The sequence below is a fragment of the Amia ocellicauda genome, chromosome 10, assembly GCF_036373705.1.
Source record: "Amia ocellicauda isolate fAmiCal2 chromosome 10, fAmiCal2.hap1, whole genome shotgun sequence".
NCBI lineage: Eukaryota > Metazoa > Chordata > Actinopteri > Amiiformes > Amiidae > Amia > Amia ocellicauda.
This window is the reverse complement of record NC_089859.1, coordinates 16,327,817-16,346,036: the sequence shown is the minus strand read 5'-3', so window position 1 is coordinate 16,346,036 and position 18,220 is coordinate 16,327,817. Positions and strand designations below refer to the sequence as shown.

The 18,220-nt window shown below is 44.4% G+C and overlaps 1 protein-coding gene across 11 annotated transcripts in view; it reads right to left on the bottom strand.

Moving 5' to 3' along the window:
* Positions 1-14,077, bottom strand: part of LOC136760027 (phosphatidylinositol-binding clathrin assembly protein) — a 31,094-nt gene extending 17,017 nt beyond the window's left edge. For 4 of the 11 annotated variants that reach the window (XM_066715247.1, XM_066715250.1, XM_066715254.1 and 1 more), the window contains exons 1-7: positions 13,177-14,070; positions 5,983-6,125; positions 3,614-3,689; positions 2,488-2,590; positions 2,125-2,218; positions 1,688-1,799; positions 963-1,069 (exon numbers count right to left, since the gene is read on the bottom strand). In XM_066715247.1, coding sequence (XP_066571344.1) covers positions 963-1,069; positions 1,688-1,799; positions 2,125-2,218; positions 2,488-2,590; positions 3,614-3,689; positions 5,983-6,125; positions 13,177-13,306 — 765 coding nt within the window. In that variant the 5' untranslated portion in view covers positions 13,307-14,070. Of the gene's footprint in view, positions 1-962; positions 1,070-1,687; positions 1,800-2,124; positions 2,219-2,487; positions 2,591-3,613; positions 3,690-5,982; positions 6,126-13,176 lie in introns of all 11 variants that reach the window. The other 7 variants (XM_066715248.1, XM_066715258.1, XM_066715256.1 and 4 more) reach the window with 4 other exon arrangements.
* Between the last annotated feature and the right edge of the window lie 4,143 nt (positions 14,078-18,220).

Sequence of the window (18,220 nt, the reverse complement as noted above, 5' to 3'; positions counted from 1 at the left end):
TTAAATCCAGCTTATAAATATTACCATTGAGCATCCTCAATGAATATTTATTTATACTATATAATTATAATGTAACAATCCTCTGAAGAAATGTTTATATATACGTACATACATGTATACGTATATAGGCTATACATCTAAACATATTAATACATCTATTAAGGTTGGAAAGAATGGTGCAACCCAAAATCATGCTCTAGATTCCCAGGATAAGATCACTTCTGTTTTTTTAGTTTTATTCTTGCTACGCTGCCCCCATGGAAGCAATATCTACACGGTCCTGGTGCCCAGCCCAGGGGAGGCTGCACGGCACCTCTAGATTTTGAAATGCACTTCATGGAAAGGAGGACTAATTTCACAGAAGTTGGAGGCTCAGTGAAAATGCCGTAGAGGCGTCTATAAGTCAGATGTGTATGGTCAAAATCCAATAATAGGAAACAAGTTGGGGAATCACATGATCCTTGTGGAAGGCAAGAAGATCCCCAAGGCCTTGCTCTCAGCCTACAGTACATGCCAGTGTTACTATACGTGCACAGTCTCTCCAATAAAGGGTGTCTTTCAGACGAAAAACAGCTCGATCCAACGGAACAGATTGTGGAGGGGGAGGGGGGTTCCATTTCTCTGGAAAATCGATCGGCAGGTGTGATGGTTCAGAGGGGGGAGGAGCGGTTGAGGGGGGAGCGTTGTTGGTGGAACACAATGAATGCTTGTGGTGAGAATGACAGGAATGGACAGATCTGAATTGAGACTGTTTGCCAAGATGGATTTAAAGTGTTCGGATGCCACTATGGCACCTTGAGTATGAATGTGTGGAAGCTGGATGCGCCGAGAAAGGGGAGGGAGAGAGAAAAACAGAAAGGGAGGGAGGGAGAGAAAGACAGAGAGAGAGAAGCCCTGATAGACAGTGCTGCACCAGCCCTGTACAGACAAGTCGGCATGTTACAAAACAAGGTCAACTCTACCTCAGCCACTTTGAGAAACTCCGAGAGCTTGGTCATCCTGTAGAGAAATTTCTTATAAATGTCCAGGGCCTCTTTGCACTGGTTCTTCTTCATATCAAAATATTTCTCTTGAAGAAATAAAAACAAGAACATTACAAACAATCAAACACAATCTGCTCACTGCCATGCACCACAGGACCGTCCTGCAGCCTACAGTTGATGAGAAGGTTCATCACTCACCGGGGACACACTTCCTGGAAAGAGTGACGCAAGCTGTGCTGGAATCGAGCTCACAAGACAGCACTGCACGCCATGGTTACTAAACCAACTGATTGACTGAGCACTTCATTTTGTGCCTTTTAATAGCGAAAATGTTTATTTGAGAAAGGACGCTAACGGACAGGACACATGCAGCACACTACGATCATTGTCAAACGTGTACACGACTCTTGGACTCTCTGCTCTGCGAGTCAGGGAACAGTTACCACCAGACACATCTAGAGAAGCAGGCAGAGATTTACTTAAACTTTGCATTAAAAATCTTAACTTTACTTCAGCACCATAATAATAATAAACCTAATTTAGCTCACATTCCAAACAAAGGGAAACTAATGCACACTGTAGGTCACCCACTAAAGACACTAAGTCATCAAGGCCCTATACATCTCCCCCATGATCTCTCCTCTGCACAACCTTAATACACCCAGGCAGTACACTGTGGCCAGCTGAGAGCAGCCCTCCCTTACCCAGCAGGTTGATGACTCCCTCATTGTAGGCTGCGAAGAGGCGGATGGAGTCTTTGAAAAGCAGCATGAAGGCAGCATTGATCACTCCATTGGTCAGCTCATTGGGATTGGCCTGCAGCAGGGGAGGCGGGGGGCAAGAGGCAGGAAGGTAAGTCAGCACAAGTAGCAACACTGATTGTGCATTCATTGAGAAGAGAAGGAATCCTTGCAGAGAACAAACTACCTTTCCTTCACAAAGCCAGGCATATTTTAAACAAACAGCCTGAGACTACAAAAGAAAAAAAAGAAAAAAAAATCAGAAAGGAGAGATAATCTGTAAAGTTGTTTTATTTCGTCCCTCTTTACTGTATTTGTAAATACTTTGGCAAAACTTGTGTAAACTTTTCCTGCCAATAAATTTGAATTTGAACCTTTGGGGAGAGGGTTAGAGGGCGTACCTCAAAGTCGAGCAGAGCATCCAGCTGGTTCTGAATGATAGGCAGAGTCTTGATGAGCTTCTCGGTGCTCATGGTGCGCATCACTCCATCGATCCTGGGGAGGCAAGAAAATGGTCAACAAGGTCAGGACCTCTGCCTTAACCCCCAAACACTGCATGTCCACACACACGTGAACACAAACTCAGGCCACTCAGACTGGCAAAGACTATCTGAAGCATTCAAATCATTTCAGAAAGTCAAAAGCAATGAAAGGTTTATTTTTTCATTGGTCGTTCTCTTTTGGTTCCCCCCAGTTTCAGTCAGTTTAAAATGGCTGTTGTGCTACCCCCCCCCCCCAAAACCTGCTCTCCCCCATCTCCTCACCCTCTCTTCATCTTCGTGAAGTCCACCGCGACCAGCCTGTACGAGAGCGCCTTCTCATTGAGATACCTGCTGTAGCGTCTGATGAATGTAGACATGTCATAACCTGTACAGGGAAGCCAAAGCAAAGACGACAAAACAAGAATTAAAATATTCAGTTTCAAACTTAAACAAAAAACTCAATAACTGATACTTTAAAGTAGATATAAGACTTAAAGGGAATTATCATAACTCGCGGTATTTAAACTCCAGGGTGAAACAACAGTGGTTAACAACCTACAATGATTTTTGTTTTATAAATAAAAATAAATAAAAGCACGAAGAAATTGATCATTGAATCTAAAGGATGACCAATTCAAATGTAAATGCTGCTCTTCTCTCAGCTATCCCATTTGGTTCCCACTTTCAAATAAAATGTTTTCCTGTGAAGGACAGATACAAGCAATGCATGCAAGGGCAGTTGACATTCTGGGCTACTTTAAAAAATACAATAAAAATTTCCACACACAAAACAACTGTACAGTACAATATGTTTACAGCCGTTTCAGTCCTCGTAAGGAAATAGCTTTTTATCAGTGCGCATCAAGCACGAGTCCTCATGTTTCAGTTGGAGTTTGTAGCATGAGAGGACTCAATATTCCTTTTGAAAACAAAAAGATGTGTTATGGGTTCTAGATCTCTTAGTCTCTCCGTGTCTATTCTAACAACACTGTAAATAATTTGGCAGACTGAGCTGCCTCTCCGATTACAGTCGGGGGCTCTTCCGTGACGCCAGTGCTATAGAGATGTCACAGTCGTCATTCTGCCTCTCGCTCGCAGTCTGAGCTAAACAACCTGGTTTGAACCCCAGGCATGCGTCTCTGGCCAGTGCACCTCCCACTTATAACTGCCTATAACTTCCACTTTCAGGGAAATCTCCCAAACAGCCCCCCCTCCCCACCAAAAAAATACATGTTTTGTTTAAAAATAAAATAACAATCTTTGCTGACTGACGACTGAGTGGAACAAATTTGGAGATGGAAAATGTTGGGGGGGTGGGCAGCCGGACAGATCTAAGGAAAGCACCTGCCCAATCTGCTTAGGTTAGAGTGAGTGAGTGAATGCTTGTAACAAAAGCCAACCAGCCTACCTTGCAATGCCCCCTTGTCCAGGAAGTTGTTCAAATTGAAGAGAGTGTTCCTGGAAGCCAAGTACTGGATAAATCGCTGTGGAGGGGAAATAAATAAATACACATATAGAAAAATGCATTGTCTTGCCGAATACCGCAAAGACAGAGACTGGACTTCAGTGCTGCTTGAAATGCAATCCGCTTTGCCACGAGGCAGAGAAATTGACAATGCAATCAGAGATGATTACATTACACAGTCCACAGCAACACATCAACAAAACATGCTTATATGGTATAGTATAGTATATAGAACGGACAATCAAAAACAAATAGTGGTCACTTACAGTAACTGCAGATCAAAATTAAGCTGACAAAAACAAAATGCACCAATAAGGGTGTAAAACAAGCATTAAGAATCTCACCCACCCACCCACACACACATACACTGTAAATACCATACAGTAAAACTGATCTTATTAAATCACTCCTTTTGATGTGCTTCTGGCAGTGTATTGTAATGCACAGTCACACAGCCAGGCACTCTTCCTCAGTGCCAGGAGTGGGCAAATGCTTGGCCATGTGCGACTGATGTAGAGCCACTGTGCAGATTCAATGAACCCTCAAGAGGAGTGGGGGGAGTTACTTAAGGGACTCACAGACACAGATACTTGTAGATGTTTAAATGGTTAAATATCAGGAATCTTGAGCCAGAACACACAAAAAGGTTGACTGCTTCTTGTGAAACGATAAGACAGGCCACTGCAAAATGCTCCATTCACACATCCCGAGAAGATGATATAAAAATACATTTAAAAATGTATTAAACAAAAAAAATTGATAGGAAAGCAAACTTTTTGTTGTTCTTTATTTTGACGTGGCCAGAGCTGAGCGGGATGCTGGGAATCCCCCTGGCAGCACAGGCAGGCTGAAGGCTGTCCTAACACGAGCCCTCCCTCCCAACTCTACCATGGATGACTTTTCACAAATTTAGGGGATTCACATTCCGGAAGCAAGCTGCCAACGTCCATGTCCACACATACTCCCACGGGTTTATGAATGGGGGCAATTATTAAGTGCTTTCTGCTTCATTTTGTTCATATTGCCATGTAAACATTCTTGTCAAGGAAGGCTTGACAACAATGCTGCAGCCCAGTGAAACCGCACCTTTAACCTGACTAAGAGACGAGAGCTCTCCCTCAGCCCGGCGACGCCCTGCCGCAGAGGCGAGCTTGCACACGCGCTGCAGCTTTTCCCATCTCAAATCAGCCGACAAACTTTCTATATGACCCCCCCCACCCCAAGCTCCATCTCCACAAAGATAGCAAGTGATTTATAATGGAGAGGCCTGTAAATAAGGAATACAGGGCTTTTAGTCAGGTGTCCAGAGCTCCTCAGTGGTGCCTGATTGTCAGCAACATAATGGCACAACTCACACATGAAGGTTTTGTCCCCTAATAGAAAATTAGAAGGGACTGTCCCCGAGTTAAAGGAGTGTAACGTGTGTGGAAGTTTAGCTGCTATTACTTCCTTCTGTCTTGGATTTCTTTTTTCTTTTTCCTTGGGCTGGTTTATAGATTCTGTAACAGGAAACTGAAAAGCTGAAGGGGAAGGGATGCAAGGACATCTTTACCTCGCACAAAGTGCAAGGGCTCGGACTGCCAGGCCACATGCCGAAGTTCGTAACACTCTCAACAACTGAAACTTATTTTTAATTCTGAAAGGAATCCTAATATATCCGCAATGTCATGAAGACTTTTGCTTTCTTTCCTGCTTTGCTCGATTTCTCTGCCACGAGACTGTGCTGCTCCTCACCACTCCCAGACCCCAGCGTTTTATCTCAGCGCCCCCAGTGCGCACCAGCCCTGCAGGGACACTGCGCCCAGATTATCACTGCCTCCTTGCGCCGCCCCTCAGGCGCGCTCTCCAGTATCTCTGCACCCCAGCACCAGATAGCCAGCACTGCCCCTGCAGACACCTCTCCGTCTCTCCCTACAAACATCCCCAGGGTGCTGCTCCATGTGTATCTCCCTCTCTCTCTCGGTCTCTGTCCCACTGTACCCCAGTGAGGAGGTTCGGGCCCTTTATAGTTTCCCACCCGTTATCTTCCCCAACGAGCCCCTGCTGGACTAAATAATGATAAGGCCACCCCCTTGGTCAACAGGTGGCTGCACTGTTTCCATCTAATGTCTGCGGCGTCACACCAAACACCCCCCCCTTGCCACTGCCCTGTGATTGGCACGGGCCAAATCAATGCACTTGGCTCCATCCTTAAATTTTGATGAATTGATTTAAATTTAGATAAGATGGAGGCATGCAGGTGAACTCTTGCAATGTCTGTGTCTTGCTCCCTCTCTTCCACACCCCATTGAACAGACACACAGACTGCTTACCTCGTTGCCATACATCATGAGATGGTGAGTTGTGATGAGCGCTTTGAACACGACCACCCAGCTGCTGTTGGCAGTCCTCTCGAAGAGTGTGTCGGCCAGCTGGGGGATGTTGACATTCATCTCGTTGGTACAGTGGATCAGGTCTGCAAAGGACAGCAGAGGGGTGACAGGTCAGAGCCAGCCGCAATGCAGAGGGGCAGTTTCAGTTTCGCTTCCACGTGCTATGACTTCAACTCAGCAGTTCAACTGGACCAAGTTAGCTCATTATAATAGTATTTTGTACAGATTGTATTACTGCACTTTAATGCTTTAGAATATTTCCTAAGTCACCCTCGATAAGGGCATCTGCTAATAAAAAAGCAATAAAAAGAATGTTAATGATTCCTAGGGCTGGAGAGAGACTATGACCCTGCTTCTGGAAGTACAACAGGGCAGGCCTGCCGCAGCAGAGAGTTTTCACAGGTGGAAGGACAGGGAGAATCTCTATCAACTACAGCCCAGGGCCTGTGGGACTGCTGAAGGCCACACTCTTGATTAAAGGCATGATTTAGATTGTTGGCAGCAGCGGTTCCCAAACCTTCTCACACTGCAGCCCGGCTATCTGTGGGTGTATAGTATTGCGGACTGATACACATATACATGAACTCTACAACCAACACACATTATACTGCGTATAAAACACTCACATGTGCACTCAGACAAAGAGGATTAAGTTTTTTTTTTTTGTAACTACCAAGAAGAAATACAATACCAATACAGAGCACAGGAGATGTTTGTTTTTTTTTTCCAGGGGGATTTGGGGAAAGTGATAGGGGTGCAGGATGAAACGAGCTGCGGACTGGTATTTGGTCTAGCGGATGTATGAAAGAGGGAAATTTCTATTGCCAAGTTTGTAAAGAATGTAATGCATTGACTCTGGGGTTTGATATTATAGTTTATTGCTGGCACCTTCATCAAATCAAAGAAACTGCCTTCTGCCTCCTGCCTTCATTTATATGCCTGCTACCCCCCCCCCTTCAGATAACAAGTTGATCGGGCCCTCAGAGAGACTGAAGAGAGCGAGACTTTAATATGCAGATGCGTGTATTTAAAAGTAAAACACCACTTCCTGATATCATCATTCACAAACCAGTGATGGACAGTTATCTGGAGGAAAAGGCGCAATCGTGACACAAAACTAAACCAATTGGCCAATGTGTGCGTGTACACACACACACAAACACACACACACACACCAAACAAACCCAAGCTGACAAGCCCATGCATCTGGCCACTAGCCACTGTAAATCTAACGGTTATAGATTTCCTGTTAATGTTTAATAGCTATGGACACAGCAAGAGGGATTGGTAGGGGGTGTCATTTCCAGAGCTCCAACAGAGGAAGACTAGCAAACTTTGTGCCTCCACAGCAGTACTGGCTTCTTGGTGACCGAGAGAACAATAGCACCCTTGCTCTGTATGCCTGCTTCAGCGACACCATGCGGCCCGTGGACAGCCCATGATGTCATTTTATGCCTGGGTAAGAAAGCGTCCATTGTTGCGGAAAGAGCAGCTCGATAGTACGGCCTCGGACCTGCTGACTCCCAAGCCGCTCCTGGTACTCGGCAGTCACTGTGCCCACTTTCTGCCCGCTGCAATCGGTTTAGTCACTCGTCACTTTCACTGCAGGGTAATCGCACAAATCGGCACAAAAAACCCTCCAAGGCCCATGCTGGGATAGACCGTCTGTGACTACAATAATCGCGAGGTCTTTTCTCAGCAGAGATTCTTTAGAAAAGGGAGTGTGTGTGTGTGCACACTACATTTAAAATGAAAGTGAAGACTTGATTCTTGTTTTTTTTGTTCTTTAGGTCTGCTAGCCTTGCAGTCTGGAATTCCAAACATGCGAGACTGTAAAATAATCCCTAAACACAACCAGCCATACGAGGGAACGGAAATAAGATTTCCAGTGCACTGGGGCAATTCCCTGCATGTCGAACAGAACACCCAGAAGGGCTCTCTCTTTCTTCCCAGCAGACAGACATGCAGAAGCATCTTTGACCACTCTCACCATGAAAGCAGTCTAACACCTACCTTTACACATTAAACAAAATCGATCATCTTGTTAATTAAATTGAAGAAAACTGGGGTGAATCTTACAGCATAAAGGATGCACCCCCCCCAGTTCCAAATATAAATACTTTGAACTGAAGAGAATGGGACGGTTTCCACTGTCTGATCAGGTCAGCTGTAGCAGGGACAAAGACTAATTAAGCTTTTTTTTTTTTTTTATCAAATTACAAATGCTTTAATATGTAAATACCAGCCACATAAAGTGAGCACCACAGTGGGGGTACAGGACATGTCAGACTATCAATGTTGCAATCTATATATATATACTCTATATATTGAGAGAGAGAAAGATATAGATAGATTGCAACATACATATATTTAAAAAAAAAACATAGTAGAAGCATGTTTTTGTAGTACCCCATAGCACGATCACGTTACCAAAGCCACCATAACTCAGTTTGACAGGAGCAAGTGGAGAGAGAGATCACGTCATCACCTACGCCTCTATCACTTAAATTGAATATACCGAGTAATGCTGAGAAATGCTGTAGGGGCATTCTGGGACAGGGGGAAGCATCGGCAAGAGTATAGCAGCTGCAGAAATAAATGCATCATGGACATCAGCTACATCTATGCCCTCCCCACCACATCCTCCTGTGCTACAGCTAGGGCTCTCCGCTTATTCTTGGGAGTTTTCTTGTTGCTTTAAATAGCTCTCCGTCACTCCCTTGTCCGAAAATAACCACAAAGTAATATGGCGTACACGTAAATGCAGGTAGAACACTGAATAAAATAAAAAGGAAGGAATGAAAGAAAGGAATATGGTTTCAGTACGACAAAATTAACTTTGGACTTGTAATTCTATTTTGCTTCATTCCATGCAGCTGGACAAAACTATTTTGAGGAAGGTTTGTAGTGCCTATGTCATACAAAAAAAGCCTAGCAGGGAGAGCACTATTAAATAATTTTGTTCTATTCATAATTTAACCCAATACAAAAATAGTACACGCTGAAAAACAGAAATCGTATTGACATTAATGGAGAGGGCAGACTCCTCAGAGAATACAGAGTAGCAGCTTCAATCTGCGTGCCAATAACATTACGGTTCGTCTTCCACGGGATTTGCCAAACTGATATTAGTGCAGGGGGTGGGGGTGGGGGATTCCGAGTAGATTTATTCGGAACACCACCTCCCGAGAGTGGAGGCAATGTTTTCAAACTGTCTCCCACCTTGACTGGATTAATTAACAAATTACTGTGCTCCTGAGCGGCACTGCCTGCTGAGAGAGCAACCAGGCACTCCAGCACAAGGTCAGGGACAGGAAACGTGTCAACAAGGCAGAGACAGGGGCTGCGGACACCACCACCACCCAGCTAATCTGACAGCGGGTTGTTAACTCCTGCCTTTCTGAGCATGCTTAAAATGCACATATCCACAAATGCATACACGTACACAAATGGTAAATTAAAAAAAAAAAAAAAAAAAAAACCTAAAACAAATGACTAAAATCAACTGATGCACAGTCAAGAGGACATTCATGCTGCAAATTAAATCAAATGACAGCAACGGCCACTTCAGGTCAACATTACACTTGCAAATCCGTTTAACTAACTGCACAGCACTGGCAAAGTGATAGTGTGGGAAGGAGTATAGAAGACTACTAATTTAAGCCCTGGTGCCACTGTACGACAGTGCCGATCCCCTCCTTATCAGACTGACGCAAGCAGCCGTTTCAATCTACGAAACAGAAGATGACATCATGGGTATTTTCCCCGTTATCTTATTTCCTGTTTGCTCCGTTTCCCACCGTTTGCTTTCGTTCACTCTGTGCCGGCCCCAAGGTCCTACCCTGAACTATTTCTCACGCAAAGGCTGCGTCAACAAAATACAAATAAAAGCAGCACCTGCACCGGCTTCTCAAAGCAGAGTGAAAGAGGAAATGGTATTAGAGCTCAACAATGGGCTTGTGCTGCAGGAATCTGCTTGCCTAGACTGCATAGCATTCTTTCACTATTATTACCATTACTATTATTATTATTATTATTATTATTGTGAAATAAGTGATCAGGCACGTGTGCACACTTAGCCCTGCTATAGGGGGGGTCCAGAGGGAGACTGACAACACCCTCCCCACCCTGACTGTACAGCACAAGCCAGGAGCAAAAAGCAGGTAAGATCCAGTACTGCACTTACAATCTGTCCCATGTGGTCGGTGAGTACGAGACAGAAAGGCTAATGAGAAAAACACTCAGATTGGGAGGAGGAAATGGGCAAACACTCCATGGCTAAAAAAATTTAATGATCTGCATTGTACAAGTCGATTACAGTAAATCAAAGACTTGCACACATACACTGACCTGATCTGCCGTTTTCTCGTGGAGGACATGCGCCATCACGCACGAGCAATACGAGAATGCAACGACATGTTTGTGGCACCCCTGGAAAGCTCCTCAGGACAGTGCTACCATGAGCCGGGGGGCGTGAAAGGTCTCGGTTTCTCTACAGCAACGAAAACCACTATTTACAAATCTAACGTACAAGACGAAACCACAGATTTCCTTATGTTAGGCTGACCTCATTAGGATTAAAGACCCGGCAACAGAAAAGAAATAATGAAAGATGGGCTGGGGAGGGCTTTTTAAACCAGGCAAAACTATAAGCTTCAATAAACAATTACAACCTGGCATAGTGGGAACAGGGGCCTAAATCTTGTCAGAGCCTAAGGTCGTGCAAATGTATCAAAGGCACAGAACATCTAAAGATTGAATTGCTGCTAAACTCCAGGGGTAAATATTGACAGTGTCGCGCACATACCAAACCCCTTAACATATGCAGCAATTTCAGCAGCACTCCACAGCGAAGTGGTTATTTTTGACAAGTCATCTATTGCCATACCGTAGTCACAAAACTACAGAGGGTCAAGGCAAGCCTGCGCATCCCCACGGGGGAGAGTTACAGGCCCGCCAGCTCCTACACCATTCATCAGGCTTTTAAAAGTCATAACCTAGCAAAGCACTAGGGCAAGGAGTTTTGTTTTTTCCTTTTAATTTCATTTCCTCAGCACTTAGCAGAGTACTTACGGACGCCATTTCAATGGGGTGACTCAGTCTCCAAGGCTTCTGCTATAACCTGAATTTCTCAACCAGCAGCTCGAGCAGGGACTGCTTTCCTCCAGCACCACGTAAGCACTGGCTCAAGGCACACTCCCTCACTCACCCACTCACACATGGAACATCCTCACTTCACCCCTCTGCTGCCACTGCCAGTTCTACACATCACCTGGCCCACTGCCTCCTGGGATTTGTTTATATTTCAGATATTGGGGACTTTAAAAGGCTGAGACCTTTTTTGCAGTTTTGTGGGGGGGTGCTCTGCCTTGACATTCATCTAAAGTAAAATAAACCCGATTGTTTTCTGTTTAATCAGTTTAGTGCTTCAAAGCAACAACAGATTTCAAGTCAAGAACACGTGACCACCGATTCAGATAAAAGCAATGAAACCTGCTGCAGCCCTCCTCTTCATCAATGGCAGACATCTCCAGCAATTGGAAAGTCTGGCATTTTACCTGCCATGCAGATGCACTGGGTCATCAGCAAACTGACAATATATTGCACTGCCCTCACATAACTCATCTACAGAGCAATGACACAAGACAGCGGGGTAAGGCAGCAACGTCATTATCACAGAGACAGACTGTCGCAGGGTGGAGGAAAAGGCACAGGTAGACACCCTGAGGTTTAAGTTACTCCCGCCCACTTTTTTTTTCTTCAAATCAGTAATTCCACTATATACCTCATATAGCTATTTATTTAAAATAAAATAACAGTCACTGATTGCAAAGCAACAGCCTAACACAGGAAAATTGCCACACAGTCTATTTCTTAAGAAACCTTAAAAAAAAATGTGGGGAAAATGTACTTTAAAACTTGCATTTTCCTTTCCAATATCACAAAAAAAAAAAAAAAAAGGTGCAATGGCTCAATCATCAGTCTTGGGTTTCAAGTTCAGGTTGTATGTTCAGCAGGGTGATGTGGAGCACAGTACAGGTGAGCGGTGTTAACATCACACCACCACTGTTCACAGCGCTTGCACAGCAGGCAAGCCAGCTAATGTGGAGATATTGAACTTGTCTAATTTGGAAAATTCTCCACGGCAAAGATGAAGCACACTGCTAGAAAGCCGGTTGTAATTGACTGACCTGTGGCTGCCCTGACCCCCAGGTTAATAAAATGTAGATACAGCATTATGCATACTAGACTGCCAGCTTAATAAACCCTTTGACCTGGTTGCACAGCCAGGAATGGTGTGTGTGTGTGTGTGTGTGTGTGTGTGTGTGTGTGTGTGTGTGTGTTGGGGGGGGGTTGCCTTTCTGTTCTGTTAATATTTGCTGTTAAAACCACCCACACACACACACACACACACACACTCAAAACCCTGACACTGACAGCTAGGTGCCGTTTAACAGTAGACACACATAATGCTAGATTCAAACGTTACAATGTGTCAAGGAAGATAAAAAGCGCCTGGGTTATCAATGCTCAGTCATAACTATGAAACGGTTATCATAAGACTTATGACGAATTATATTTGATGCATATGTGTGTGTGTGTGTGTGTGTGTGTGTGTGTGTGTGTCTCTCATATAAACCAAATAATGACTGACATCTGAACAGAAGGACGATTCACGTCTCGGCCACCAGTTTTCAAGAACACCCGTGTCGTACTACGAGTCCGTTCATTTCTAGTCTAAGCCTTGACCCGGTAAATAATAAATCAACCCCCCAAAACTAAATGCAGGGGATCAGCCGTGGTCGCCTTCTCGTTGCGCAGATTTCCGCAGTTCTGCGCAGAGCTGCACAATCCCACCGATCCCATTGGTGGAGCAGCGCAGAACTGCGGACAACACAAACGCGACTCATTTAAACCTTGACCCTGCAAATAAGCAACCCGACATAACTTAACACGAGTGGTCCAGGCAGGGTTGCCAATAAGCACAGTGAGGACAAACACAGGAAGTTAGTAACATAATATTAACGTTGACACACACCGAGAGACATCATGTTTTATGATGCAGGATTATGGGAGGTGGGGGGACGACATAACTTAGGGACAAGGGAACACATTACAGTGCATTATACTTACAGTCCAGATGTTTTTTTTTGGGACCACTGACTTCGTGTGTTGTGGCCTTGCAGACGGCTTTGCTGATGGCTGATCCAGTCATGCTGTGCTGTGCGGCGGCGATCCTATCCGTTATAGACTGGCCCGACATTTTTTTATTTGATCAGACAGGTTTCCAATTAAATAAATAGTATTCTACAAGACGTAAAGATGTATGAAAAAATATTATGTTGTTGTTGGTGGTTTTTTTAAGTATCAATCCTGACAGCGCAGCTGGTTAACCAAAACCTAAACGTCAACGGACAAACAGTGCGAGGAGGACACATGCGGTTCCGTTAATACTTGCAGGCAAAATAAAAGGGAGTCCGAAAAAACAGCATACATAGAATTTGAATTCGAGTAACGTAAATTAAACTTAAAAACTGTCAAAGTGCCTTTTCCGATATTAACTCTCCCAGACGTCCACAAACAGACATCACACAAACTGTCCGCACGGCTCCCAGGGTGGCTGCAAATAGTTTGAATTTACGCCACCGCCAACAAACAGGGAAGGGGGGAAAGAAACGATACCGAAATGATCTGGGGAAATATCCAATACGCGTTTTTGTCTTTTGGGGATGAAAAGAGAAGTCCTCCTCTTCCTTGCACAATTGCCACAGACAGGAGAGAGAGAGAGAGAGGGAGAGGATCAGTAACTCGGCGCTTCGCCCCCGGTTGGCATCACAGATCGCAGCCCGAAACCCCGACTCGGCCCCCGGTTGGCTCTGATCGCTAGGCTGGGTGTCTGTCCCGTCAAGTGGACGCGTCTGGGCTCCTTTTCTTCTGTCGGCTTTTCTTCTTATTCCGGTTTATGCGATATTGTACTTCACTCCCAGAGACAAAATGGCTGCACAGAAATCAGGTGATCTGAAGAGGGTTTGACGGGCTGGGAGGCGGCGAGGGGGGATGACGGCGGGTGGCGTCTTTTAAGGTGGAGAAGCGAGGCAGGCAGTCAAAACGCATATTCATGTGCATCTTCCACACATAGCGGCTTCTCCTTCTCGCCTCACGTTTTTCATAAGGAATTAGTTTCGCATATCTATTACATGTTTTTTTTTTTAAAGGTGTTTGATTTGAATCATGCATCGGCCTGCAGTGTTCCTGATCAGGGCATTTTCAATCAAAGCCACACGTACCAGCACAGATGTCTCAGTATGCGTGTTTTTTAAGGAAGTATAGGTTACCAGAGTACGTCCCGGTTTGACCAGCTAGGACACAATGTGCTGCAAATAAAGACGGAGATGAGAGGAAGTGTGTGCCTATACCGTCCCTCGTGATTAATAAACCAGCACATGATGCATAGACCTCTGCAGGTATGCACCTAGATGTCAATTACAGGGCAGCAGTACATTACCATGTCCCCTGTACAAAAGGGCCAGCATTTTAAAATGTGCAATTTGACAGTTATTTGAATATACAAAATAAACACGTTTGCATAGATATTTACAACGGCGTTTATAGTTTATGTATATATAGAGATGTATTTATATATAGGTTTAGGAAAAGAGGCTCCACCTCTTACTGGCGTATGCATTCCTGTCTGCTTCCACGCCCCGTTGAGATGTCTTTGTGTGGCCTCCCTCCCCTTCTCCTCTGTACCTGCACACACACATCACTGATAGGAGCAGGGTTTTGTTAGCACCTGTCTTTCTGCCTCCTAGATCTGCTGTGTCATCAGATGGGTCTTTGTTTCACTCTTCGTGGGAGAGCACCTTGCGACTCCTAACGTTTTGACCGACCAATTATGCGGTTGGTGCCTGTCTGCGTGTATCATTACTTTCCCATGCTTTTGACAGTACAAGATGCTTTATAGCCCAGGGAGGGTTTGATGATTTCAGGATAGCAAAGTAAATATTTCCTCTGCTTAGCACGTCAGCGGCCCCACCTGGCATCCTTTGTCTTACTGCAGTGGCAGGTGACTCTGAATTAAGAACCGAGGTGGTATTTTTCAAACCACTATATTGAATCTATGTTGAGCTGTATTCTGCCGCTCGCCATTTAATCTCACAGGGCCCCTGACACAGCTGCACAACACCCTGCACAAAACAGAGCAGATACAATGTATAAGTGATGTTCTCTACTACTAAGTACAGAGAGGCCCAAGAAAAAGACCAGTGTTGAGAAAGAACTAGAGTCCCACTTCATAGACAGTTAGCAAAGATAGCAGATGCCCCACTGTACTATGCAGCTTTATCAGCACTGTGGAGTAGTGATTAGGGCTCTGGACTCATGACTGTTAGGTGGGGCAGTGCTGTTGTACCCTTGAGCAGGTACTTCACTTAGATTGCTCCAGTAAAATGCCCAGCTGTATAAATGGGTACAAATGTAAGTCGCCCTGGATAAGAGCGTCAGCTAAATGACAAAAATAATAATAATAATAATAATAATAATAATAATAATAATAATAATAATAATAATAATAATAATCAATGCTACACTGAGCTTTGCTCCTCAAGGGGATCATGGGAGTATGTCAGTCTGCACCTGAGAAAACCTGGTGTTAACCAAACAAAAAAGGGCATAGGACATCACAGCAAGCAAGTGGTATCGCACATCCTGATGTCAAGTATTGTCTGTCACCTCCACCAGTTGCCTTCAGGGCTCCCTTATCTTGACCTATTTTGTTGTTCCGTCTGTTAAAATAGCACAGTTTTTTTATCTTTGGCAAAACATCAGATCAGCTCAGACCAGTCCAGAGTTTGCAGGCAATATCCGCCCAGCTCTGCACTGTAGATATTTTACACACAGAGATATGCAGGAAACGCCATCATCGGGGAAACAGGCAGTGTTAGGCACAGGAACAGTTTCTCTTTTTTAATGTTTCTGGGGGAGAGGGGTTGTTTGTTAGTCTGTTGGTTAGTGCTCTGGCAAATTATCGAGAGCATTGCAAATGAGGAAAGACGTGCCGAAATAAACAGCTTGAGGAAGTGGTTGAAATGACAGGAGAAATAGTGTGTGGTAAGTGGGGGAGAGTCATAGAGATTGCACTTCCAAACCACACTGAGAAAATGTCAGCTGTGACACCCGCACACCCCCTGAGCTGAGCAGACACACGGGGGAACGAATGACATGTTACAATACTCAAATCAGCCTCAGAGCTTTACTGAGTAAAATATAGACACATAGATATACACATAACTGCACTGTTGTAAAATGATACATCAGGTATTTAGAAAGATACCATCACGTCAATATAGGAGACTTAGAATGATAGGTTTTGTTTCGGAACTACGAAGACAAACGCGTGACAGCTAAAAAAAACAAATGCTGCAATGAGGAAAGGAGGGGGGAAAAGATTGTTTAAAGACAATAAAAATAATCTCAATGATTTCTACAAGCAGGCCTGATTTAAAATTAATTAATCAAAAAATTGAATAATACGGTGGGGGGGTATTGACTGCACTAAGTCCAAACTGCTATCACACCTGGTGAAATGTGGCTAAATAATGAAGTCGAGACACTTGACATAACTCCGGCTCCTGACAGTCTGGTTCAAAGGTAGGGGGAGAGCGCCGCCTAGTGTCCAGATTCAGAGTGATCTCCATGGAAACTGGAACCGGGGCAGTGTTGATGCGCGTCCATGGCAACTCCGGGAAGAGCCAGGGCCCAGTCAGTCTCCATGGAAACACGCCGCAGCCCCCAATTCCCTACACTAGGCAGAAAATGTAAAGAAGGTAAATACAATTATCACTGCCCAGATGGCTGAACCAATAGGGATGAGGAGGAGTTCACGTTCTCACCCACTTACTGTTATTTCCCTGTTCTTCTGATATGAATTAAACAAAGCTGTGTCATCCCAGAAAGCACTGTATCGTCAAAAGTACTGATGCCGCAGGTAGCATGTGCCACAGGCAGCAGGGCATTCATTACACTTCAGGGCTGGCTGCTATCCCTTTGATGGACAGGGCAAGCCACTCAATTCCCTGGCACTCTCCAACACGGCCAGTACATCCTAGCGGTATTCTTGCAGAGGTGGGACTTGGGTCAGGACTCCAGGCTGGCAAAGAACGGTTTTAAACACTCTTCTGAAGGAGCACACATGCACCAGGTCTCAGCACTCAGAGCAATGCAGGATATGCTTGTACACAGTCAGGAGGCAGGGGCACGGTGACATCACAGGAAAAAGCATGCACTTGCGGCTCCCGTTTACTTCAGCGCTCTATAAATATCCCCCGAAAAGCCACACATTTCATAGATTGTTTAAATATCCAGCAATGAGTCACATGGATTCACCATTTGTAACTAAATACATTACTGGTAGAAAATAAATGAGGATGAGCACATTGATTTCAAAACATGGATGCATGCGTATGAGCTGATTATGTACACTGTTGGGGATTAATGTCACTTATGCTATACCATTAAACATATGCATGACTGTAACTGTTTGCAGGACAGAATAAAGCCATTTCCAGCCCAAAGACTTAACAAAGACTTGAATATGGCAGCTTTTAAAACAATTAAATATTGTGTGTTAGGTCCAGAACTACAGAAAGCGATGTTCGAAATGCATTCCTCTATTGCAGTGGATGTTAACCACGGGGTACGAGATGCTATTTCTGGGATTGCGATAACCATAGATTGCTGCAGGGGGTGCAAGCCTGCAACAAGGTTAAGAACCACTGCTCTCTTTTAAGAGAGTGACCTGTGAGGCACCACACACATGAAACACGACAAACATCACTGGGTATCCTCTTCCTTTAAAGTGAATTGCATTCCTCTGTATTTAAAAGGTTTGCAGAACATTTATATGTAAATTAAAAATGCATGATGCATGATTAAGGCTCTGCTTTTAGACAGGTTTAAGTAGAGGCTGATTCATTATGACTGTCTCAGCTGCACTTCCATTACAACACTATTCATATTCTGTGTTAGGTCACTTAGTAATACATGTACATACTTGGCTCAGGTGGGCAGCAAACATACCGTTTTTATCTACAAAACAAAATCCTTTACTTCACTTTTTTAAGATTTTGTATATTTACAAATATGCACGGACCATATAAGGGTATGTGGCCAATTTAGT